General features: G+C 53.0%; 1 protein-coding gene across 5 annotated transcripts in view; it reads right to left on the bottom strand.

Annotated features, from left to right (window-relative positions):
• Nucleotides 1-21,699, bottom strand: part of NECTIN1 (nectin cell adhesion molecule 1) — a 100,741-nt gene extending 79,042 nt beyond the window's left edge. For 2 of the 5 annotated variants that reach the window (XR_011339095.1, XM_069876293.1), the window contains exon 1: nucleotides 21,529-21,698. Coding sequence is in view for 4 of the 5 variants with exons in the window: in XM_069876293.1 (XP_069732394.1) it covers nucleotides 21,529-21,610 (82 nt within the window). In the remaining variant the exon portion in view is untranslated. Of the gene's footprint in view, nucleotides 1-21,528 lie in introns of all 5 variants that reach the window. The other 3 variants (XM_069876290.1, XM_069876291.1, XM_069876292.1) reach the window with 2 other exon arrangements.
• Between the last annotated feature and the right edge of the window lie 4,786 nt (nucleotides 21,700-26,485).

Raw genomic sequence — 26,485 nt, 5'->3', positions numbered from 1 at the left:
CCCGCCATGAGCAGGAACAAAGCGATGGGGCCAGGAATTCAGAGCAACCGACAGCATTTCTATGCTAATGAGAGCTCCCAGTTAGATCCTGCTGCCTGTGGCAAATGGGAGTGAAAATCCAGGCTTGAAAGGATGCAACTTTTATGTCCAATGAGCGTTGCTGGGCTCCCAACACCAGTCCTTCTCCCTCGGTTTATTTTTAATTGACTCCTACTAAGCCAGAGTACATGCTCATCCGTTCCAAATGGAACAGCTGTTGAAACTGAAAATCAGCATCATAAAGTGCGGACATATATATTTTGTGGCTTCGCTTCTTAACTTTCCACTTCCAAACCTCAGCAGCCTGCCCAGGACAAAGGATGCCTTCACAAAGCATTAACCCCATCCTCCAACCCCTTACATCCCCCTACCCACAAGCAGAAAGGGCTGCAGGCTGGATGCTGCACTGAGCATCACCTGTACACTGTGGCAGTGCGAGGTGACACGGTGGAAAAGATCTGTTCCACCTGTCCTTCATAACCTGTAAGGGATCTGACCAGATCCGCCTTTTACATCTCTATAGAGCCTGAGATTCAGGGTGCCAGCAGTAGAAATATTAATAGGAAGGATCATAAAATCTGTCCAAACTATGCAGAATGCATAAAATCACTGAATTACTAAGGTTGGAAAAGACGTCTAAGACCATCCAGTCCACCTGTCAGCACAACACCACCATGCCTCCCAAATCATGTACCTGCAGTGCTAAATTTACACACTTTTTGAACCTCTCCAGGGAAGGAGACCCACCACTGCCCTGGGCAGCCTGTTTCAATGATTCCAATTCTCATGCTTTGTCCAGTTAAGGTGACACAATGTCAACTCACTGGATCTACAAAGTGTCGTAATATTCCACACCAAGGGCACGCAGGGCGCTAGTCATTTCAGGTGCTTTGGCATTTATTAAGGTGGTTTGCTGGGAGCCGATGTGTTTAGAAAACCTGTCAACGACCAGTGTGCTATAATCTTAAATTAATTGATTAATTAAATGCTGACCCTGAGCTTTTTGGAAAGTCTGGTTCTATCTGCCTAGCTCTAAAACCAGAAAAAAAAAGCCATTTTTTATGTTTTGCCAACCAAACAAATGCAGCTTCAGACCTCTGATTAAATATTAACTACTCTGCACAGACCACAAGCAAGATCCACAGCTATTTATTGCTCCAAAGGCAGCTGCAGCAAGGAACAAAACAAAACAAACAAAACCAGCCAGGAATGAACGGTGTCATCCACATCAACAAGTTTCCCATGTCTGCTTGAGTCAGCTTGAAGCCAGGAGGCATTTAAGAGCACGTTTCACTGGGCTCAGCGCTCAGGGACCCGGCGCTGTTGGTGCATTGCTCTCCAAAGCCCACATGCCTCCCAGCACCTCCTGCTCCTCCCTGCGCTGCATGAGTGAACGGCTGCAGGCCCGATCCGTAGGCTAATGACGTCAATGATCTTCACTTTGGATCTCACCACAAACCTCTGTGATGCCTGCAGAGCTAATACCACTTTGGGAGGGTAAACTGGTGACTGCTTGATTGATCCCTCTTTCATCCCCTTTTCAAAGCCCGTGTTGGTACCATTGGAGGCCAGCAATGACATTTAGAGACACAGAAGGAGGTGAGCGTGTGCAAGACGCACAGACCCTGTGGTGGGACGGCTGCTCCGAGCGGTGTTCAGCCAGCACCGTGAGCCTGCAGCCACGCATGTCGAGGAGGCTGCAGTGTTTGGCCCTGTGCAGTGACAAGTGCGGGACATCGGTGGGAACCAAGGTCAAAACAATGTCCCCAGGCCAAACTTGCCATGTTAAACACCTGATCATAGCATGACAGGGATTGGTCTGTTTTTAAAACATGATCCTCCGTTTCTTTGGATGGAACAGCCTTTGCTGTTCCTGCTTTTTCCAGGCAGAAGTAGCATGGGCAGGGCTGCTCCCCGCTGTCCCCTCAGTGCCGTCCCATGGTGTGAAGCTCTCCTGCAGCTGCCTCTCAGGGCTGCTCACATACTGGGAGTCAAGCAAGCACTGAATCCACTCCCTGCAGCCCTTCAGAAGTAGATCTGCCCTCCTGGCAGTGCATCTGTCTGGTATTTGCAGCCTTCCATGACTCGAGGCCAAGCTGAGGTGGGACAGCCTGCAGCACTGGCTCGCTAAGTGGGTAGGTAGTGCTAACAACCCTCCTGTGCCCCATGCCTTCTTTGAAGGCTTTTCCCTTAGGGCTTCCCAGTGTCATTTGATGCCCTGGAGCAACAGGACAAAAGCTGATTGTTCCCCATCTTATTTCTAATTATTATTGGAAATAAAAAAAAGCATCTGTGCTCCTCTTTGGGCCCCGAGCCAGCCCTGGTGGGTCCCCCCTGCCTGATTTCACAGGCATATGCTCAGGTTTCTGATGCACAGAGATCAAATAACCCATCACTCAGGGTAAGATATTATCCCCTATTACCAATTCAATGCAAACTGCTCTTGTCTTCCCCAGATTAAAAGCCAATTAAAGAACCTTGCTTTTCAAGGGGAGAAGAAACTGAGAGAGGTTGTTTGTGGGATTTTTGTTGGTCTCTGGCAAGGAGGCAATATCCCCCATAAGTGTTATTGATGAGTTCTTTTCAAATCACATTGATTTTGCTCAGAACCACTTGGGACTCATGTCCCCAGAGAAAAAGTAAAGTACAGAGAGGACAACAGCAAAATCTCAACAACCCACATCCTAAAAAGGGAAAAAGAAAATCATTTTACTGGCTGGAGGATCAATGGCGTCTGCTTAAGTCAGCAATTGGTGTTTTGGGTTTCAAAGCTTTCTCAGGGCAAGGAAGCCTTACTCTCAAGGTGAAGAACAAGCTCATAAATCTGGGAGAAGCTTCAAGACCAGAATATGCTGATTCCCCACTGCAGGGAGGGCACAGCCAACAGGAAAAGGGCATTTGCTCTGCAAACAAGAAGCAGGATGAGTGCTTGTAAATCGCTAGTCACAAGGGAACAGGTGACATTCAGTCCTGCTGCACTCCGATCTGGTGTACAAGAGGAGACAAAGGTGACTTTAAGCCGGCTCTGCACTCACAAGGGCCACGCGAACCCCTCTGTTATCTCCTCTCCGCTCCCAGAACAGGTCAGCAAAGCCTCAGGACTGATATTCCTGATTCCCACAGCTCTTGATGGGAAACCCAAGACTTCTCTTCACGGCAGCAGAGTTGGCCCGTGGCCCCAAATGCCTTCTATTGCCCTACTGCCCTGGGAGCAGACGTGTCCAGAGATGTGTCTGGAGCAGGGGTAAAGCCAGGGATCAGAAAATCTCCCCACTGGGACTGCAGCCAGCCCCGCAGGACTCCAGCACAAAGGTACACAGGGATAACTCGCTCCATCGATCCTGTTTCCCTGGATTTAGTAGAAACAAACAAAAAGCTTCATCATCGAAAAAACCCAGACTGCCTTTCCAGCAAGTAGCAGACCCAAAGGGACCTCTGTGTTTAGGCTTCCTCCAGCTTGCTGCTGTTTTACTCGCTGCCTGGTGACCCCCTGCCTCTCTCAGAGCCCCACTACCACCGGTTTGCAATCAGCGTGCAGGAACCGCTCTGGGCTCAGCTTTGCAGCTCCTGTCTGGCATGGCCATGCAACGCCCTGCCAAGAGCAGCCTTCCACTGGATCCTCTTGACAGAGGGTGTTTAGCACACCTGTCCACTTCAGCAGGTGGACAGATGACCTCCTGATATCCTTCACAACCTGAATTATCTTCTGTTTCTATCCAGGGTGCTAGAATAGCACAAAAACATGCCTGTCTTTCTGTCAACCTGTCACTTTGAATTCATTTCATTTTCATCTGTGACACATTAGGCCAGATCTCACTATCTACAAACAGAGCTATTTATTGTTTCCTCTTTTGTTTTCTTTTTGAAAGCCATTTCCAATTGAAATATACGGAAACACACAGAGGCACAAGTACACAAATAGCAGGGGCACCATTTTCACTAGGCTTCCTCTCTATTCCAGGCTTCTTTAGTGAGAAAGACTGAGAAATAACTTGGTCTGACAAGTGACTCTTTGCATCAAAACCAACAGCTGAAGTGCCACGGCCTCCTCTTGGTTGCATATGAGGGATCTGCCCAGCATCTTCGTACAGCCTGGACTCAGCTGGCACAGAAGCAAAGCAGGAGGCCAGGTCGTGTCTGCACCGCCAGCAGCAGATCTCAGCCCGTTTGCCAGTCCACGCTTGCCCACCAACTAACATGTTCCCATGCAACCATAAGTTTTGCATTGGGAGAGAACCCAAAAACCTCGCTCCCACTGTCTGAGCTGAGCATAAGCACAAATCAAGCTGCCCACACCAGCAGAATTCCTGAACATCCTTGCGCTCCGCACTGCACGTGTGATTCCAGACAGACTGATGGCCACCAATCCAGACAGAAAGTTGGGAAGAGGGGGCATGTAGACACGGCCACAGCATGGGGGTGGCTATATCAGCTTCCCTCTGGGGTCAGTAAGCATGCTCCAGTGGCATGATGGGCATTAAATGGGAATAACACCAGGGATAGGGAAGAGGCAGAGCCCAGTGCAGCAGCTCGAGGAGGCACAGGACCTCTCCTCGCAGCATCCTCGCTGCCTGCTGCCATTCCAGGAGAGGCAGGACACGTCCTAGCACACACCATGGCCCATCTTGCTGCTGCCCCACGCATGGGAGACCCAGTGGGAGGGAAAGGGAGAGATGGGAAGGAAAGAGGGGTGAGCAGGAGGAGCGCGGGGAAAGGACAGCTGTGTGGGGACAGGGGGAGGAAGGAAGGGATGCAGCCTCTGCCTGCAGGATCCCTCCCTCTCCCCTTCATTTCCGCCCAGGAAAAAAAAATGGGAAGACTTCGCCCTGCCTGTGTTTTTTTCCCAGCGTTCCCCCCGGCCGCCGCTGGTGAAACCCCATCTCAAGCCGCCCCGTCGCCATGGCAACGGGCCGAAAGGAACAGATGGTCCTGGCGAGCCAAATCCCCATCCGAGGGGGAGCAGCGTAGGGCACGGGGCGGGAGGGGGTCCTGGCTGGAGGACGGGGAGGTCACCCCCACCGTGCTCATCTCCCTCATCCTCCGAGCATGACAAGGCATTCACACGCTTGGTGCCACCTCGGGGTGGTCTGGCAGGATGGGAGGGACACGCGTGGTCCCTTCCCCAGGAGCATGAACCCTCTGAGACCCATCATCCCATGACCCTGGCGGTGGGAAGAGCCACATTTTCTCAGACATCCAGAGCATCTTCCTGTCCACCTTCACCAAACCTCACCATCTAAGACGGGAGGATCATACGGTGGGAGACAGCAGGGACCAGACCTCTTCATCTGCGAGGTGAGCGGGCACAGGACTCAGCTGGCACAGCCCTGCCGTGTCTCCCAGACGGATCCATCTGAACAGACGGGGGATGAAGACTGGGGTGGGTGAAGATAAAACTCAGCCACTAATCTCTCTGTGGATTAACTGTCAAGCCTGCCCACGTGGGGCTCTGGTGTGGGGTTGTGGAGCAGACATACGCCATCTAAGCCCTCCTGGAGATGCCTACAACTCCTCTGGAGTGTCCGAGGGAGGCAGCCAGGCATGCTCGTGCACCCAAAGAGAAGAGGGTGTTGCTCACTGGCAAAGACCCCTCCTCTCCTCATCGGATTTGCAGAGTGAGCTGCAAACCCAGCACAGCTTGCTGTGGTCAGCCCTGTAACTGGTTGCATTTTGGAGAAAAGCAGCAAGCAACTACACTTCAAAGCCTAGAACCTGCAAAGGGGAAGGACTCTCCATGGGGTAACGCAGGCTAAAGGTGCCAAGAAACATTGGTACGAGACGTGTCTTTTCCTCTAGGAGCCTTAACCCCTGGCACAGGCTGTCTCAGCTGCTCGGGCCCATTTTCTCCCGCAAAACCCCAAGCAACATTAACTCTCCAGAGCCAATTTTGGAGCTGTTACCACCATGATCGCAACTTCCCTAGCTCCAGACAAGTTCAGTCTCTGCAGATCATGGCTGAGTTTTGCAGCCCCATACCAAGATCCATGGGGGCCAGAGAGCTGCTTTGCTTGCCCACAGAGTCCAGGGAGCTTTCTTCCCACCTGGGAAGCAGTGTTTTTCAGAGCTCAAGGGCCAGAAGAGGCTGGGGACAGAAAGCAAGTGGTCCCTGGGTGAGAAGCACGTGTTAGGAAGATGCACGTTGCGCTGCAGTGAGCTGAAACCCCTCCTAACTAAAAGCAATTGCTTCTCCCTGCGCCAAGCTGCTCCTTTTCCCGTGGCCCTGGCACGCTCACAGAGATCCTGGCCTCAGGGGCTCAGCCTGGCTCAACCGGCTCCCAACCCACACCCGTGAGAAGAGCCGGAGCCCGTCCTGCCTCTCTCAGGTGTGGCCCTTCGCCTGCGGGCTCCCGCCTGGCGAAAGCACTGCTGCCAGCTTGGATGCAGCCACTTCTGCTGGTGAGAGCAGGAGCTGCTGGGCACCAACACCCTGCTAGGGATGTCCATGCCAGGGCAAGAGCTTGTGGGAGGCTGCAAACCCATGGACGGAGGTGTCCACAGCACCCCTTCCCTTACTTCTTTCTCCTTCAGTGGGGTTCCCAGATCTTTTCCTGCTGGTGTCTGGGTTCAGCCCTTTTTTCCCCAGCCTGACAGGCCCTGGAAACCCACAACTTTTCTCTGCAGAACAGGTTGGGCACAGCAACAGCCATGCCCGCTTCCCACGCGCCAGCCCAGCCCAGCCTGGCCCACACCCTCCCCACCACCCCAATAGCCAATGTATTTTTTTCCCCTCCACTCTCTTTCCTGGATCAAAGCTGCCTCCCCTCCCTGTATTACAAACACTATTCAGCTGCTAGATAAGAAGCTCTCCAGCAGCTCTTTATTAATCCCACTGGAGGCAGAAAGAAGGCAGAGAGAAAGGACTCTGTGAGGCCAGGACAGAGACTAATGTTCCACAAAACACCTTTGCAGCGGAGAGGCATGTCTTGTTCCCAGAAAGTCTCCTGGGAAGCTTGGGTAATAATTAACAATTATCGAACTTTAAACCCTCCATTTCTCTCCCTGTCCTGACCAGGATTTTGTAATAACTCATCCAGTCTGAAACAATTCCAGCCTAGCTTGCTGGGATGCTGGGGCAGGAGGAGTAGGGAAGGGGGTGCAGAGAGACCTGGGGGCATAGCATCACAGAATCATGGAATGGCTTGGGTTGGAAGGGACCCCAAAGTCTTCCACACCCCTGCCATGAGCAAGGACACGTCCCACTGGATCAGGGGCTCCAAGCCCCATCCAATCTGGCCTTGAACCCCTCCAGGGATGGGGCAGCCACCCCTGCTCTGGGCAGCCTGGGCCAGGGCCTCCCCACCCTCACAGCAAAACATTTCTTTCTAAGATCTCATTTCAACCTCCCCTCTTTCAGATGAAAACTGTTCCCCCTCATCCTATTCCTGCCCTCCCTGATCAAGAGCCCCTCCCCAGCTTCCCTGGAGCCCCTTTCAGTACTGGAAGCTGCTCTAAGGTCTTCCTGGAACCTTCTCTTCTCCAGGCCGAACAACCCTCTCAGGCTGCCAGCAGCCCGGGGCAGGCAGGAGGCCGTTGCTGAGCCTGCTGCTTCCTCACTTTTACACGGAGCTGCAGTGTCACAGCTCCAAGTTTCCAGGGAGCTTGCATAGGAACCTCCTTTCCCTGTGTCACTGCATCTTGTAGCTCCTTTGGCCACAAAAGAAAAGGCTTCCCATGTGGGACATGTTTTTCTAAGCAAGTTACTCCCAGCCTTGGAATACCATAGACTCTTGCATATGGCTAACCTCGTAATCTACCCAGGAGATAGACTAGAAAGCTTTTATAGCATAAAGACACTTATTTAAATCCATCTGCTGTCTGAGGCAACTATAATAGGCACCATGTGATGGCTCACACGTGAAACAAGTTGGATGGCTTATAGGACCTGGGCTGGCATTGCTACCGGCCCTGTCTTACGGAAGGACCACAGGGTTTTTGAAGGCCTTGTTCATGCAACAGGCAGGGTATTTATGTTACCTGCATTCTACAGTAAGGCAGCTCGGGTGTTACGAAACTCGCTCACAGACAGTTAGGAAATTAGCGGCAAAAGCAAGACACATTGCAGATCATAGAATCATAGAGTAGGTTGTGTTGAAGAGAACTTAAAGATCACCCAGTTTGGGGTTGGAAGGGACCTTAAAGTCTTCCACACCCCTGCCATGGGCAGGGACACCTCCCACTGGGTCCAGTGGCTCAGAGCCCCTTCCAACCTGGCCTTGAACCCCTCTCCAGGCAGCCATGACTTCTCTGGGCAACGTGGGCCAGGGCCTCCCCACCCTCACAGCAAAACATTTCTCCCTAAGATCTCATCTCAATCTCCCCTCTTTCAGCTGAAAACTCTTCCCCTTATCCTATCCCTGCATTCCCTGATCAAGAGCCTCTCCTCAGCTTTCCTGGAGCCCCTTTCAGCACTGGAAGCTGCTCCAAGGTCTTCCCAGAGCCTTCTCTTCTCCATGCTGAACAACCCATCTCTCTCAGCCTTTTCTCATATGGGAAGTGCTCCAACCCTTGGATCATGTCCGTGGCCTCCTCTGGACTCGCTCTAACAGATCCCTTCAGATACCCAAAGACTTTAATTACTGTCCCCAGCATGCAGCCATCCTTCCTGCCTCAGCACTCACAGCAAATTCACCAAAGGACAGAGCACCATGTGGACCTCCATCGCCTGTCCCACCCACTGCATTATCCAGCAAAGAGTGGGTGTGGATGGGATCTGCCCTGGGCTGGCAGGGCAGCAGGGGTACAGAGGGCTGTAAACCACAGGTGACCCAAACACAAAACCAGTGAAACAAGAAAACAAGAGGGCTTTGAATTAAACCAGGCAGGGAAGCCAATCGTTCACCCGCTTCCATGATTTCAACCCACACAACACCCACGGAGAGCTGCAAGAAACTGGGTCCAGTGTTTGCGCGGACAGAATATTTGAACGCTGATCTGTGCAAAACAATTCCTAGGAAAGGAGCTGTGGGCTCCTGGCCGCTATGAAAACCGACAAAAGAAAGGGGAGTCAGGTTTCCCTGCACTCTGCAAATGGTCCCCTGCTTGTCCCGAGTGCTGTCGGCAAGAGCAGTCGTGCAGAGGACCCTGCAGACACAGGGCAGTACGAGCAGAGGAGAGAGGGGCTGCTACCAGCAGCTCCTGACAAGGAAAGGCACACAGAGGTGAAGTGAGCCAGCCAAGGATATTCCAGGGAGCTTGTGGCAAAGCCAAGAAACGATGCCAGCCCTTCTGAGCTCAGCCTGCCTTTGCCATCACCTCCAGGCCAATTCATTCTCTTTGAGTAAAAGCTGATTCACGCCTGGGAGAAGTCAGTGTGAGGCAGCAGATATTCCCATCTCCAGCAAGGTCCTCTGCAGGCATGGCAGCAGTTGGGGCATCAGGAATACAAAAGAATACATATACCTACAAGGAATGTTTTTAGCCTTCTGTTTCCAAAGTTAATTTAGAGCTAGTGAAAGGTCTCAGATCAATAGCAGCAAAACTGCAGATTGGAGTCCTCCCCTTAGCCACAGGAAGGGTACAGCTGAGACAGCATCTGCACAAACAGCCTGCCCACAGCATCTGCCAGCCTGCCTCAGCTCTGACCTTGAGGAGCTGCGTTGAAATGCAAGAGGGAAACACCCCTGCCTCCTTCCTCCCCACTTTTCCATGCAGCCTTGGGCTTTTGTTCCCTGGAAGGGAGATCACTGCTGGTTTATTTAACTTGGGTACGTTCTGTCTAGAGCACAAACTGAGTCTTGATAAACTTATTCCACGTGTGCATCAAGAAGACCTGCTTCACCATGTGGGTAGAGAGAGGTCCTAAGGGGTTCAAGGCGATTTTGCAGCACTGATTTTGAGGACAGCTCAGCTACCAGGCTGGCTCTGGCATTTCAGATGGCAAAATGCAGTTGCCTGTTCATGTGCTCCGTTATAAACAGGCTTTTCTTCTCCTCCCTACCCCACAGCTGTACATGTGCTTGGCCCCCATGCCCCAGGGACCTTTGAAAACTGAATTAAAGGTTCTCCCCATACAAAGTTTGGATCAATACAGCTGTCAGGCTTTGGCCACATTTACCCCTGCTAATTGGAATTACAACAGGCAGGCTGCAGCTTTCACTCCATCTCTCTGGTGCTTGTCATAACGTAATCAAAATCTCTCTTGCTTTCTCTTTATCATGGAGCGTGATGGGAGCAGAGGCGCTGGCAACCATGCGGCCTCCTGAGACTACAGATTCCTATGGATTAGGCTGGGAAGCTTTGGCGCAGGGGTTGGAAAAGAGCCCCTCACTGACTAAACTCTCATTCGGCCAAGCTGGTTAACAGGAGTCAGCCTCAACCGCAGCTTGGCAGGGACCTGGCACAGGGTGGGGACTGGGCAATGCTGGTGGAGCAGATGCTGTAGGAAGGAGCTGCAGAGAGGCGTAAGACCAGAGGCAGCCACAGCTTAGATTGTGGAGCAAGACACTGGCCAGCAGCAGAGCCCAAATTCTCACCTGGCCATGCCGAGGAAGCAGCCTCCATCCTCAGTTAGGCTGTGTCTGCGCCAACGTAGCGCAGGGGCACAGGGAAGGTGCATCCTCCTCACTGTACCCTGACATCCCCAGCTCCTGCCTCCGTAGCAGCACCCAACCACCCCATCAGCAGCAGACTCCCACCGGCTGCCAGAGACAAAAGTGAGGAAGGAGTTACAACGTGGCATGGGCATGGCACAGGGCACTGACCAGGACACAGATGGCTGCACAGGAATGAGCCAAAGCTTTGTGCCCACGTAGGTATGCATACCATAATAGAAGCAAAGCTGAGATAGCATTGAAATGCTCCAGCAAGGTCCAGATCCCTGCCACGCTAGGTCCTGGGCAGAAGATCCTGCTCCAGCAAGCTCCTCACTATGCTGATTCACAAACCCCTGCTCCCTGCCTGTGTGCAGCAGAGGACACACACATCTTGCTCACGCCAGCTCCAAAGGCTCGGCCAATTTACGGAGCCGGGGTGATACATAGCGGGCAAGAGAGACAGCATCTGTGATTTGTTGATCATTATCAAACGGCAGTAATGCAGGGCTGAATTACCCAGACGGAGGGAAGGATCAGCAGCCTGGACCTACTCAGCTCCCCAGAGACTGGCCATAAACAAAACTTAAATAATTAGAGTGCTTGGGCGGAGATGCAGCCTCTAAGTATTCTTAGGCTCACGCAAATAAAGGAAATAAATTCTTGGAAGGTGCCAGCCTGGATGGGGCAGAGGGAAGCTCATTTTCCACATCACTTGAGAGCAGCCGTTATAAATCTTGCTGAAAGATGCACCTCCCCAGGCTAGCGATATTTTTAAACTCCGAGAGAGGGGAAGAGGAAAAACACATTTTAGTATTTACACCACAGGCGAAAAGGGTATTTAAAAATCGGGGTACATTTTTGAAAGTCTGTTCCTGCCACGCAAAGAGAGAAAGAATTTTCTTTCTACAGTGTAATAGCTGGGATTATTAGCCCCGGAGAATTCATTCCTACCACCATCCTTCTGTTGTGAGCTGAGAAATCAAACTCCCAGAAGGGCTGGGGACTTGGGGGGAGTTGAGGGATAAAGGTTCTTTCACTGGCAAATTGCTAGTTCAGTTCTCAGCTGAATTAGCAGCAAAGGCAAACCAGCTCCTCTGAATCCTAAGGGGGTGACTTCTGCACTGTCCCTGCTTACTCGGTGTCTGGGATGATGTCCCACAGGAGAGGAGGTGACACAGCTCTACGCAGCGGCACCCTCACGGGAACTGCAGTCGGGTTTGCCGGGCCAGGAGCCAGAGATTGCAACCAGACACAGCAGGGGGGGGACACTGGGAGCTGCTCGGGGATGTCAGCTGAAGGACGTGGCCCTGGAGCTGGAGCCAGGGCAGAGCCTCACGTGGTGCTTTGCCCGCTGGAGCACTGTGTCCCAGCTGTTCTGCGTGGCAAGGCCACCTGAGCTGTGAGGCAGGGAAAATCAGCTTGTGCAGGGTCACCAGGCCAGCTTCCCTTTCTGATGCGTTATTGTTCCTGCAGCTGGTTAGTGTTTCCTTCCCCGTGCAGGGTATGGAGTGGGGTGGGCTCGGGTTTTGGCAGTCCTCTAGGACATCTTACCTGATCACAGGTCGACCGATCACAGGCTGAAGGATGCCACAGGGCAACATTCTGCCACAGGAGGAGTAATGATCATAGAATCACAGAAAGGTTTGAGTTGGAAGGGACCTGTTCCAACCCCCTGCCATGGGCAGGGACACCTCCCACTGGATCAGGGTGCTCCAAGTCCCATCCAACCTGGCCTTGAACCCCTCTCCAGGCAGCCATGACTTCTCCGGGCAACCTGGGCCAGGGCCTCCGCACCCTCACAGCAAAACATTTCTTCCCAAGATCTCATCTCAATCTCCCCTCTTTCAGCTGAAAACCCTTCCCCTCATCCTATCCCTGCACTCCCTGATCAAGAGCCCCTCCCCAGCTTTCCTGGAGCCCTTTTCAGTATTGGAAGCTGCTCTAAGGTCTCCCCAGGGCCTTCTCTTCTCCAGGCTGAACAATGATGCCAGAGTTCTCAGCCCTGCTCTCAGGGGGGTCTTTGAGGACCCAAATATAAACTGAGAAAGCATTGCCTTTCTCTGCAAGCACTGCAGTTTTCTTCCTGCCCAACTCAGTCCTGCTCTGAATTCCCTCTGGGGTCCTCAGGCACTGAGAACATTCCCTCTTTTACAGGCTGTGCTCTGTGCAAGCCTCTCTCCCTCCCATCCCTTACCAGGACTGCTGCCATCCTCCCAAAAGGATCCTGTTCAGCTTGTATCAAAGGGATACATGAGCACACCTATTAGACATCAGAGCATCAAGCAAATCCCCAAACAAGCCTCCTGTAAAGATCAGAGCACACTGTAATCACTCCTTCTACAAGGAGATCCCAATAAATCCTCCCCCACTTTCTCTGGGTTCCCGCTGAACCCAAGCACGAGATAAGCTTGGCAAGCTCAGGCCCATAGGTAATAAAAGTCTCTTCATGCAACTTGCTCACACAGCTCCTGGCCTCTCCCTGCTCCCCTGCAATCCCTCTCCTCCATTTCATCGCACAGCAGATGTTCAGAGGCTGGTCCAGCCCTCCTGCCCACCAGTAAGGAGGGCACTGCTGCTGCCCTGAAGGTCCGGGTCTCATATCCCTGGGTGGGACGCAAGAGGAACTACCACAGATGTCACAAGCAATAGCAGCAGGTCCCCTCGCTGCACTCCTTGCCCTGCTTTGCTCCAGGAGACAGCAGAAAAGCGCTGCAAGTCCAGCGAGAAGGGAGCTCTGGCAGCAGGGTGGACATGCCTGCGCAGGGACAAACACCGGGACAGAAATGGCATTCCGGTACATGCGTGTTGATTCATGTGTTAGTGCGCGAGTGTCTTTCATAACCTCGGCCTTGAAGAGAAAAGCAAGAAGCTTTTCCTAAGGCCTTTCGTAAGAAACCATGTGCTTTACCAAGATGACACAACAAGTCATGATGAGAAGTGTCCTGTAGGTTTGTCTCCTGGGCTGGTCTGAGACTGCACTTTCTTCAACACCTACCACTAGATCTCAGCCCCTTGGTACACAAGAAATTCATCTTTTCCAAGTAAAATACACAGAGCTCCGATGTGTCCAGCTGTGGGGTACAAACCGCAGGTTAACAGCACCCAGCAACACTGCCTACCGAGCCAAGAGGGGTCCTATATCCAATGGAATCTGTGATATAATGTTGATATAAATTACACCCCGTCAAGGATGCTGCTATGCAACACAACCCTGCCCTGAATGACCATAAACGGGCACACCCTTGGTTCCACTCCACACCCAGAAGATACCCCTTCCCACAACCTGGTCCCTCACCACCGCACCGGTGCAGCTGACAAGGGGGAGAGCACGAACAGGCCCAGCAACGAGCAGCTTGAGCAGTTGTCTCCCACCAAATCGCTGCCTGCTGTCCAAGCCCTTAAAACAACATTGCCTCCCAAACGACACAGACCTCGGTTAAGTGAGTAAGGTGACACAGGCAAGAGCAGCAAGGACATAGTGCAGTGGACCTGTCTGGAACAGGGGTGATCTCTTTCTCGGGCATACTTACAACCCTTAAAGCCACTTTGATTATCCAGCTTTAACACTTCCTCTAGTTTTGGCATCCCCAGACTAGAAAGACCATTGGCACAACTATTCTGGTGGAAATAGGAATCTGGGCTTGCCTACAAGTGGTCTCAGCACTGATTATCCAGCCCAGGAAAAGTCAAAGAGTAAAGCCCATTAGATACCTTTCCCTAAGAAAAAAGCAGCCATAGTTTGATGCAGCTTAATTCTTCTGTGAAACCACTGCACTCCTGACTGCAGGCTTCGTATGGATGTTTAATGTACCAGCAGCAATGCATACCCTTCTCCTGCCCACCCCCAGCAGTCGCTTTGTGGGCACGCAGCACCCATCAGTCTCTGGCACGGTTACTTAGGAAAGTAATTGCTGCCGTGGGTTTGGTTGAGGGGTGAGTTATGATCCACAGTGTGCCGACAACTCAGCCAGCCCGGACTCTGAGCTCATCTAGCTCATTTGTTTGGGTTGTCTAAGGACAGTGCAAAGTTTGCTCCTGCCTTGCTGCTCTCCCCAGCCCTGTGTGCCAGTATCTTGCACAGGCCACCACGGTCATTGCATATCAAAGCATCCTGCCTAGAAACCCAGACAAGACAGTGACAGAAACCCTGACCTTCCTCCTGAACTAACCAGCTCTCTGTATTTGCCTCCCAGTAAATCCTGTTCAAACTCTCCCCTAGGTTTACGACTTCTGCTCATCATATACCATCTGTAACCCCTGGCTTTGCTAGGACACTCAGCACAACAGCCTCTAATTATAGGGTTCTGCTTCAGCTCTGGAGTCCCACCAGCCTCTTCTACCCATTAGCATTAAACCCTGAGCCCAGAGCCAGAACTCCGTCCCCAGACCGTCCGCTTGGGACCGTGAGAATGGTCAGTGAAAAGCTTCTCAAGCAGCATCCCCCTCAGTCCAGAGCATATCTTGCCAGAAAATAAGAAATGAAACCTGTGCTTTTCCCAGTGTGGGATCCTCAGTGCAAAACGTAGATACCTATAAGGCCAGCTGAAACCACATACCCCATGCATCCACATGATGTGGCTACAGACCCTCCTCTGCAGCAGCCTGTTCTGATCCAATGTCTTTACCCTCACAGAGAGAACAAGGCTGGTTTTGCTCTCAGGTGGCCACACAGTGCTCCGCTCCAGCCCACACAGATGGGCCTTTGTGCTGGGAACCACGCTTGCCTGTCACCAGCGCAGAAACGCTGGATGTTAGCCACTGGCTGTGAGCTGCATGGACCCTCTGTCAGTGCTGGCCATGCCTCCGGATGCCTCGCTCTAGCACGGGGGGAGGAATGGATCTTCCATGGGAAAGGAAAAAAAACAGACTCAAAATCAGTCTGATTACAGGGGTTCCCCAGGCAGAGAGAGAACTGCTGAGAAGAGATGGAGGCCAAGTCCTCTTGACTAACTAGGCTTGGGAATACCTGCTGTCTCATATCCAGGTGGTCCATCTGGTACCTGCCAGTGCTTCAAGGCAGTGATGTGATTTGCAGGTCCTTCCGTAGCATCCCTGCATGGCTGGGAGCAGATGGAGGCGCTTTACTCTTCTCTGCAGTTAGAAAGGCTGGGACGGGGAACAGAAAATCCCATCCCCGTCCTATCTCTTTCAGGGAGGAGAGTCACAAGGATCCTGCCTCTCCTTAAGCCTTTGTGCCCTGCCCAGCTGTAGGCTGAATGAAGATGGAAAGCAGAGATGCACATCAATCTCCAGCTGGGCCAGCTCAGAGCCAGGAAGGGCAGGCCAGAAGCAGAGCGAGGGAGAAAGGCGGAGTTGGGTAGATAGCGCTTAGAAAGCCTTTCCTCCTGCATCACACCAAAAAACCTCAAAGGAGGATTATAAACCTCCTGCAGAGACAGCTTTATCATGGGGGAATGGAGAAGAGATGGTTCACCAGGTTGGGTCAGCTACTTCTATCCACCCCCAGCACCCCACAGAAATGCCAAAGGGACAAGAGACCACAGCCCAGATTCCTCCTGGCCCCAGTCACTCCAGACCTGCGCCACACAGAGCACCAGCAGCCCTTGGGATGGGGTCCTCCTGGGCCAAGCAAACAGCAAGGATTTGCTCTCCTCTCCTCATGCCCAGTAGCTGCTGTTCATGTGCCTTGGGATTCCTGCAGAGCCGAGAGCTGCTGCAGCTTTTATGATGCCAGCCTGCATGAACGGCTGCATCAGAGATGGAGAGAAACAACAAATGGACAGCAAGGCGCTAAACTCCCCATGCCTGTGGAGGCAGGGACACACAGAAATGACAGCACAGGTCATAGAAAATAACACAATACTGAGCAAATTTTGTGCCAGCAAATTTTGCTTCCCATTTCCTTGCGTGACAGAGACAAAACTGTAAATGCAGGACTTTAAATCCGGCACACTGGAAGGACAAGGAGGTGCCTGTCTGGCTGCCATGGGCTCTCACTCCCAGACTGCTGGGAAACTCCTTCCTCCCATGGATGATGCTTCTGCATTTGAGCAGCTTAGGCAAGAGTTTCTCTTCTGCTCTGGATTTCTTCCTTAAAAACCAAGCTGAGAGGCTACGCGCATGGGTGCTGAGAGGGTACGTGCATCCATCTAGCCCAGAATAAACCCTTACTGGGAGAAGCAAAGAAATCTGTAAGGCCAGGAGAATGAATATCTGTGGCTCAATAGGAGCCAGGAGGAGCACCAACGGATGTATCATGAGAGGTTTCATTCCTTAGTTAAACAAATTTTCACCTGAAACAATAATGTAGGTTAGGGAGCCCTCATTGCAGAGCTCTGAATTCTCTGTGCTGGGATGGCTGCGCTCCGGTAATTAACATAATAGGTGTCTCAAATGCAAACTGGATCCCAACTCCAGTGGCTGGCAGCACCAACTCACCCTGCATCAGAGCTGCCCTGATTTCATCTGATGTGTTTGAAAAAGCAAGAAGATCTCCAGGGGTTGCTCAGACTGGAGTACCTTTGTCGCTCTCACTTGTTTCTGCTTTTTGCACCAATGTGCCTTGCTGGCCTGTGAAAAGGATTGAGCAAGAGCCATCGTGACCTTGAGCAATGATGTTACAGGATACAGCCTTCTTCTCAGAGGCCAGGATCGCAGCTATGCACCTGAGGACTCACCAATTCATCCCTGCAGTATAAGTCTCACATCTGCTCTTCTAAAACATCGGTTTCCCCCTGTGCTGCCCCATCTGCCCCAGAGGCTTGTCTGCTGGCAGTGCTGTGCAACTCCCCAGAGCACTGGAGATGGGAAAGAGCCTTCCCTGGGCTAGCAGTGGCCTCCCAGAGCTCTTCCCGCATTATGACGGGCTGTCCCCAGCCTTAGCAGTGCTGGCAGAGGGCACAGGGTGCCAGTGGGAACACAAGCCTGGGAAGCAGGTCAGGACAACCAGCTCTTCTGGTTCCCTTCATGATTCAACGGAGGTGTGAACGGTGCCCAAAGGATCCTTCTGGTGCCTCCCTGTAAATTCGGCTTTGTGGCTGGTATAGTTGCAGCCCAGAGGAGGAGTGATGTGAGGAGAAATGTGCCAGGCTCTGCCAGCACCAGCATCTTGTCAGCCACAAATAAATTCCGAGTGTTTGCCTCATGCTAGATGCGTTGTGAGATGCGGTAATGCTTTTCTGTATGTCTCGTTGCAAATGGATCCATGTGCACTGGGTTGGGAGCTCTTGCTTGATTAACGCTGCTGGTTCAGAGAGCAAATAGCATTAATCACAGTCGTCCCCCGGCTCAGGCCATGGGGCAGCCACCATGCCGGCTTGTGGGCTGAGCTGGCTCTCTGTAGAGCCTCTCACCTCACCCACACTGACACATCCAGGAGCTCAGCAATTCACACCGGAGTTCAACTTGATGGGTTGGTTCCACCGCAAGGAGTGAGGCTCAGTAAGAAAATACCAGTGAAAGACATGCATTTGCTTCCTAAAATAGCGTTATGATGTTGTTTCCAAGTTTTAGGAGGAGATAGGTGGGGGGAAATAAAAAATAACAACTAAGAACTCAAACCAAAGGCTGAACAGAACTCTGGTAAGATTTCGCCTTTTGGAAGCAGCTTTGGGATATTAAAGCAGCTCTGCAGAGTACAGGACGGACCAGATCCTGCAGTGACACGATTTGACTATTCCCAGTTCTCCAGAGAGCTGTCACACCTCCTCAAAAAGCAACCCTGCCTCCAGCTGCAGCCAAGTTTGCCCTAAGGCCATCAGGTCAACCACAGCTCATCCAGTGCCGCTTTCAAGCGCTGTGATGGAAAAACCCTGTGTCAAAGCTTCAAACACCTCTCCAGCCCTCCCCTGCTGAGGATCTCAAAGCACTTTGCACAGAAAAAGTTCAGGCTCCTCTCCGACCCAAGAGGCTGTGGTAGCAGACAGGAATTTGTCCCCAGACAATGGGGAACATTTGGAATAATAAGCCCAGCTCTGCAGATGCAGGACCAAGCAGAAGACGAATGCCTCCGCTCTGCGTGGTTGCATCTCAAGCTGCACCGAGTTTCATGGCGGGGATAAACAGACAGATTGTTAAGACTCGTAAAGCATAAATTTAACCGCAAGTGTTCCTAACCTCTGCGGATCAGCCGCCTAGTATCTCTCCTCCCTACTACCCCACAGCTTTTCAATAAACCCTATACATATTAATATCTTGAAGCTCTAATGCTGTAGCCCGAGTTGATACCTGGTTAATGGTTCCAAATAGACAGGCAGGCAGATTTGCATGGAAGGCTGCAGGAACCCTGAACTGAATCCGTTCTGGACGATTGAGCCGATCACATTAAAGACAATTTGTAAAGCAGATTTTTATAAGGGACTCCTTACAGCTTTTACAGCAGGGAACTTTTATTTCCTTACCAGAAAAAAAAAAGCTAACATTGTCAGAAGGGGGAGGTAGCATACGTGGATGGGAACAAAATGGCATGGATCAGATAAGCACGAAACGTTCTCCCGAGAGCAGGTAGTGTCTCCTGCCTTCCTCCCATCCTTCTTGGCTGATAGGTACCAAACTGCATTTTCCAACCATATCCACAGCTATTAATTCACTTATAATAGAGGATCCTAAGTTCTCCTCACCCCTTCTGCTTGATAAGCAAGCCTGTCTGCATTCAAAGCTTACGTAGAGCTTGTTAGATACGTACACTCAGCTGGTTTTTGGCACGATACATTGTGAACTTGAACTCCCTGCCTTAGCACAGCATTCAGACCTGGGCTTCAGCAAGGACTTTGTGCAGCACCTAGCACAGTATTGTGCATATCCTTCCCTGCAGCTGCGGGATGCATCCACAGCACAAATAAGGGCACAAACGAACAAAAGGAATGAATGAATAAATAAATAATACAGGATTAGTCATTCCTGGAAATGTGGTGCATCCACCACTAAACTGGTCCAGCAGAGTCTCGCCCACACAAACTTCAGGGTACTCGGTGAGCACGGACCAGGGTCGGGAAGGATTATCTTCCCGGAGCACTGCAGAGCTGGCCGACTCCTCTCCTTGGCAAGGCACCACGAGATGCACCGCTGGCTTATCCTGGCAGAGCTGTCAGCGGGACAGTGCAAGACAAACTATGGGACTACGGCAGAGTGGCAGGAGATGAGATTGGCTGAGTGCTGGCAGCAAAGCCTCCAGAACGGCCAAAAACAGAATAAGTGGGGGAAAAACCATCCCTTGGCAGGACAAGGTGAGATGCCAGGCTGGTCACTGAGTCTTCTTGGTGAAAGCAATTCCTGGAGAGACTGGTGAAGAATAAACCCCTTTTGGTTTACCCAGCACAGTCACCACAGCTTACTCCACCTCCAGCGCCTTTCCCACGGGTTGTGGAGAAGGTTTCCTGCACCAAGCTGCCTGGTGGAGGGGTGAGGAGGAGGGAAGACCAGGTGAAGAATGGCATGGAAAGTTTTGAGCCTCCTTGGGAGGAGACAAAGCTCGGCCAGGCACCTGCCTGGAAGCACAGCGTGCAGGGAGCCCGAGGCTGTCCCTTCCCTCACCTCTTTTTGCAATGCACAGCAGATCCCTGTCCTGGGAATACAGAGGTACACCCAGACCTGGTTTCTCATCACTTTTAACCTTTCCCCTCTCACAGTCTCCCCAGTTTCTTGACCACCCCCCTCCCATTCCACCTCTGCCCTCACCCACTTTAGCCAGACCACCGAGCCCTGTGCTCCGCTGACCTCCCATGCGCCGGGTGTTCTCACCTCTGTCTCCGCTGGCACCGGAGAAACCCGGGCCCTGGTGTTTGCTCAGAGTGACGGTCATTTGGCCCAAACCTCGCTAAGAGTGGCCACATCTCAGAGTCACAGCCCAGACAGCCCGGCTGCTCTTCTAGGACGCTGCCCCAGCCCTACAAGGGGAGGAGTGGAGCCAATTCCACCCTGCTTCACTGCAACTTCTCCTCTCCAGCTGCAGAACCCCCTCGTCTGCGGGCACTGGCTGCCTCGTACCCCTGCAGGAGGCTGGACACCAGCCGGGGGGGGTGCCTGCTGCCACCCGCTCCAGACCCAGCAAACGGGAGCCTACCCTCAAAAACGCAAAAAATCCCTTCCATGCGCCTTTCCCAGTTCATTCACCAGCGCTGTAAACCCACACCGAGGGTCCCCTTTCCACATCTCCCACAGCAGACTCTGTAAAGCCGTTCAGGATGGCATTAACCCGTTCTGCACTGGAGTGGAATAAGAGAGCCTCCCCCAGGGCACCTCACAAAGTGGGTCACCCTCCCGCTCCCAGCGCTGCGCTGGAGCCCCGGGCAGGACCGAGCCCCGCGGAGGGGACACGGGCTGCTCCGCAACCACCAAACCCCTGCCAGCCGCCCCCTCTCCAGGGACAGATGGATCGGAACCAGGCGGGATGGATGGGAACCAGGAGGGATGGATGGGAACCAGGAGGGATGGATGGGAACCAGGAGGGGCGGCTGGGATGATATCAGACATCCATGCAAAAGCAGTGAAAGTACGGTCTGAAATCTGGGAGCAGTCCAGCCCCTCCGCAAAAGGAGCCCACGAGAAGCGTGTGTTGAGGGAAGCGAGGATTCTGGGCGTGCTGGAGAGCCGAAACCTTCCATCCCTCCTCCCGGAACATCTGTGCTGGCTCCCCAGCCTCGTGGCTCCCTTTCCCGGGAGCCTGGCTGCTCTGCCTCGCTAGACACCGCTCGATCCAAAAAGCAAACAAACCGCCTCAGCTCCCAGGGCTCCGGAGCCCGCTGCCTGCAGCTGCTTCCAAAACAAACGATCGTCTTGTTCCTCTCCAAAACAAGCGATGAAATCGTCCCAGGCTCTCACCCCCCCTCCTGCAGATGCTTCCACACCTGCTCCAAACCGGGGCGAGCACCCCAAAAAGAGGAAAAACGCGATTCCATCCTTGCTTCCCGAGCCATGGGTACCCCAAAAAAACAAAGCACCCCCCCGACAGCGGAGCCTGCCCCCCCCCCCCCCCGGGCCTTGGGGGACCCGTTCTCACCTGGTAGAAGCGCCGCAGCCAGGATGCAAACTCCGATAGTCCAGCAAGACGCGGGGCAGCTTGTCTGCAGCTGTGAAGCCATGAGAGTCCCTTCAGGAGGAGTGGGCAGGGGGTCGGTGTGGCAGCGTCGCTGGGCACCCCCCCTTCCCCACCCTCCCCACCCCCGGTGATGCTCAGTTCTCCTTAAAAATAAGGATTAAAGAAAGTGGGGGGAAAAAAGGGGGGCGGGGGGGGGAAGGAAGTGTATTCAGGAGGACAAAGAGGAGCTCGGAGGGAGGATGAGGCTGGAGAGAGCGCTCCGAGCATCCGCGGGGGCGCGGGGCAGCGCCGGTGCCTTCGTCCACGGGGCGGGGGAGAAGGGGGAAAATGCGATTAAAAAAAAAAAAGGAATAATTAAAAAAAGGGAGGGGAGAGGAAGGGGGGAAATGTAATAAAAAAGGAATAAAGAAAAAAAGGAGAAGGGGAGGGGGGAATGAAATAAAAAAAATAAAAAATAAAGGGAGGAGGAATGTAGTAAAAAAGGGAATAACTAAAAAAAGAGAACGGGAGAGGGGGATGTAAGAAAAAAGGGAATAATTAAAAAAAAGAGAGAGAAGGGGAGAGGGGAAGTGTAATAAAAAAGGGAGGAAAAAGAGAAAAAAGAAAGGCGAGGGGGGACGCAGGCGCGGGAGCCGTGTCGGGGCTGGGCAGCCCCCGCCGGCCCGGGTGCGGGGCTCTCAGGCGCGGGGCAGGGCGGGGGGCCGGGCGCGGGGCTCCATGGTCGGGGGGCTCCGCCCGGGGCTCGGCCAGGGCTGCGCGCTCGGCCGGCGGGAACGCGCCGCGGCTGCGGGGCGGGGGGGGCGGGGCCGCGGGGGCCGCGCGGGGCGGAGCCGCATTAACCCCTTCCCTGCCAGGACCAGCCGGCCCGGCCCCCGCGGCGCCGCGACCGGCGGGCTCCTCGCCCCTCAGCGGCACCCGCCTCCGGGGCCTCCCACCCCTCAGCATCCCCTGCATCCAGGGTCTCCCACCCCTCAGCATCCCCTGCATCCAGGGTCTCCCACCCCTCAGCATCCCCTGCATCCAGGCTCTGCTCGCCCCTCAGCATCACCTGGATCCAGCGTCTCCTCACCCCTCAGCGTCACCCGCATCCAGGCTCTGCTCGCCCCTCAGCGTCACCCGCATCCAGAGTCTCCCACCCCTCAGCATCCCCTGCATCCAGGCTCTGCTCGCCCCTCAGCATCACCTGGATCCAGCGTCTCCTCACCCCTCAGCATCCCCTGCATCCAGCGTCTCCTCACCCCTCAGCATGCCCTGCATCCAGGGTCTCCTCATTCCTCAGCATCCCCTGCATCCAGGGTCTGCTCGCCCCTCAGCGTCACCCGTATCCAGGGTCTGCTCGCCCCTCAGCGTCACCCGCATCCAGGGTCTCCCACCCCTCAGCATCCCCTGCATCCAGGGTCTCCCACCCCTCAGCATCCCCTGCATCCAGGGTCTCCCACCCCTCAGCATCCCCTGCATCCAGGCTCTGCTCACCCCTCAGCATCACTTGGATCCAGGGTCTCCTCACTCCTCAGCATCCCTTGCATCCAGGGTCTCCCAGCCCTCAGCATCCCCTGCATCCAGGCTCTGCTCACCCCTCAGCGTCACCCGGATCCGGGGTCTCCCACCCCACAGCATTCCCTGCATCCAGGGTCTCCTCATTCCTCAGCATCCCCTGCATCCAGGGTCTGCTCGCCCCTCAGCATCACCCGCATCCAGGCTCTGCTCGCCCCTCAGAATCACTTGGATCCAGGGTCTCTTCACCCCTCAGCATCCCCTGGATCTGGGCTCTGCTCACCCACAGCATCCGCTGGATCCCTGGTTTGCTCGCCCCTCAGCATCCCCTGCATCAGGGCTCTGCCCACCCCAGTCTGTGGGAGAAGGGGCTGTCAGGATATCTCATACCAGCCTTCCAGCACTGAAAGCAGCTGGATCAGGGCGTGCAGGGATAGGACGAGGGGGAACGGTTTTAAGCTGAAAGAAGCAAGATTGAGATGAGATACTAGAAAGAAATTCTTCATTGTTAGGGTGGGGAGGCCCTGGCCCAGGCTGCCCAGAGCAGGGGTGGCTGCCCCATCCCTGGAAGTGTTCAAGGCCAGGTTGGATGGGGCTTGGAGCCCCTGATCCAGTGGGAGGTGTCCCTGCCCGTGGCAGGGGTGGGACTGGATGGGCTTTGAGGTCTCTTCCAACCCAAACCATTCCGTGATTCTGTGATAATCTCAGAGCCCAGCACCCAGGTTTTGTGCACTAGAGTATTTTCTGAATTTCCTCACGCGCAGAGGCAGGCCTGGGCCGCGACTCACAGCTGTGACAGCAAACTCCATCTGGCCATCGATACGACATAGAGATGGATGATCCTTAAGATCCCTTCCAACTCAAACCATTCTACGATTCTATGGTGTAAAAATGCTTTACAGAAACTGCATGTGACATCAACATAGCTGTCATATGGAATCAAGATTTACACTTTAAAATGCTTTTTCGTGTAGAACCTAAGTAATATACAGCGTTTTCATGGGGCCTGCTGAAAGAAGGAGCTTGTTCTGGACACTCTGTGCCCGCTGATAAGCGAGGGGATTCACAATCAGCACAAGGGCTGAGACACTGGAGGAGGGAGGCTCTACTTCACTGTGCTTTGTAACAGCCCTTATTATGTGGACACAGACACAGCCTTTGTGGATCTTCTGCTAAGGAGGTATTTAGCCTGCTAGAGCCGGTTCCTGAGCTGCCCTGGCCTCAACAAGGATGCTGAATCCCAAACAAAGATGTGAACAACAATGACAACAAGCACCAACAAAGTCATGTTGATTTCAAGCTCCATTAGAACAACACAGGAACAAATCAATGCCTGGCAAGCAGGAAAGGACAGAATCAGTGGGGGAGGATACCACACATAGTGGGAAAGAGAAGGGAGGGGGGCAGCCAGCAGCTATAAAAAGATACCCCCAAGGACCCCTCCAGCAGTCTCCTCCTCCTTTTAATTCCTTCAGAAGTTAATTCCTGTTGGAGGGAAGGATGGGCAGCTCTGTAACAAAGCGGATTAGCCAGATACAAGGTTTGTTCCGATATAACAAAAGTTATTACATAGTAATGAAGTTTAGTTAATGGATTTACAGACTATGGAGACCACTGGATGTCCCCTGGACATCCTGCTTGCAGAGAGGAGGCTGCTGAACTTGCCCTGGTGATTTCTACCTCCTCCTCTTCTGAAAAGCTGCAGGCCAGAGCGTAGGAGCGTGACTCCCTGCCCTTGTGAATGACCACATATAAAGAGCTCCCAGCATCCTTGCAACAGTTGTTGCACTAGTTGGTTTTTCTGTCCTTGGAGTGTTTATCTGGCCAGTTTAATCCATAAAATCTTATTAGTACTTTTCCCGACTTCAGAGATACATCCTATGAGACATTGCTCCTCTGGGCAAGTTGCACTCGAGCCCCCCACATTACACAATGTTCCAACTTACATTTTTCCCAGCATTATACTCTCCTATCTCCCTTTTACTGCCCCTGGCACCCGAGATAGCCTCTGTGGAGATGCGTGGGGCAGGCCAGACGTCAGCACGATTGTTTAAGCTTTCTGCAAACCGAGGCAAAGACATCTTGGGTTGGTTACCCTCACATCACACAGTCATGGTTCCAGCAGCCAGAGGTTTTCCTCCGCGGAAGGAAAGAGAGTAGACAAAGCCATGAAGTTGCTCTGCACCAGGCAGGTCTGTTTCCCTCCTCAGCAACTCTTCAGAGCTTGGCTTGGTTGTGGGGAGCAGGGGTGGTTTGACAAACTCTGAAATTGCCGAAGTCGTTTGCTGTGAGAGCTGGGAAGGGGAATGCTGTTCCTGGGGACTCGCAGGTGAATCAGCAGAGACTTGGCAAACACGTGAAATTGTGGAACGGTTTGGGTTGGAAGAGACCTTAAAGCCCATCAAGTTCCAACTCCAGGGAGACCTCCCACTCGATCCAGTTGCTCCAAGCCCCATCCAACCTGGCCTTGAACCCCTCCAGGGATGGGGCAGCCACCCCTGCTCTGGGCAGCCTGGGCCAGGGCCTCCCCATCCTCACAGCAAAACATTTCTCCCCAAGATCTCATCTCAATCTTCCCTCTTTCAGTTTAAATTCCCCCCACTTTGTTGCAAACTCAAATCTGAAATCCATCACAGAAGGAAAAACTGGGGTACGATTAAGATTTCCCTTCAGGAATATGGGGAGGTTTGATAGAGCCTTGGGCCTTGGCTCCCCAAATCACAGACCTCAAACGTTTGAGACAAAGATATAAAGCCATGAGCAGCAGCAGCAGCAGCCCATTAGCCCCGGTGCATCAGGCCTAACTTATTGAGCCCGAATGTATTATTTTCACGATCCTGCGCAGAGCAAAACCCATCACATTTGGCACAGTTCTGGCTGTTAACTTCTAAGATTTATTACACGGTGCCATGGGGCCCCCGTTCTGCAGCTTTTTGTGAGTCCAAAATTTCCGTGAAGCCCAAGGGGACTTCTGCATGAGCAGAAAAGGCAGGAGTAGAATACTTGGGTTTGGCAGTTTTTGTTATTTCTAGGGGAGGAAGACCATAATATGTAACATATTTAATTGCATCATCCTTGGTTTTTTTATTTGGGGAGGTCTCTGTGTGCATGTCCTCTAAGGGGATGATGGGGCTGCCTTCTGCTTTGCTACATCAGCTGGCTTAGCACATTATTTCTTGTCTTGTTTCTAACCCTCGCAGCAGTAGGAGTAGGTTTCTAAAGCACATCCCAGCCAAAGACGTGGAGGAGGAGCCCTAACTGCTTGATATACCATAGTGCTGCAAGAATAGGGCAAAGGTTTCAAAGGTTGCTCATCCTTTCTACCCCTGGTACAGGAACCACTCTGAAGCTCCAAAACCCCTTTCAGAAATCCATAAATGTATTCTAGTAGAAACAAAGAGAGACAAAACCAACCCACCTCTTG

The sequence above is a fragment of the Phaenicophaeus curvirostris genome, chromosome 25 (genome assembly GCF_032191515.1).
Source record: "Phaenicophaeus curvirostris isolate KB17595 chromosome 25, BPBGC_Pcur_1.0, whole genome shotgun sequence".
In the NCBI taxonomy this organism is placed as follows: domain Eukaryota; kingdom Metazoa; phylum Chordata; class Aves; order Cuculiformes; family Cuculidae; genus Phaenicophaeus; species Phaenicophaeus curvirostris.
This window is presented reverse-complemented; position numbering and strand designations above follow the sequence as displayed.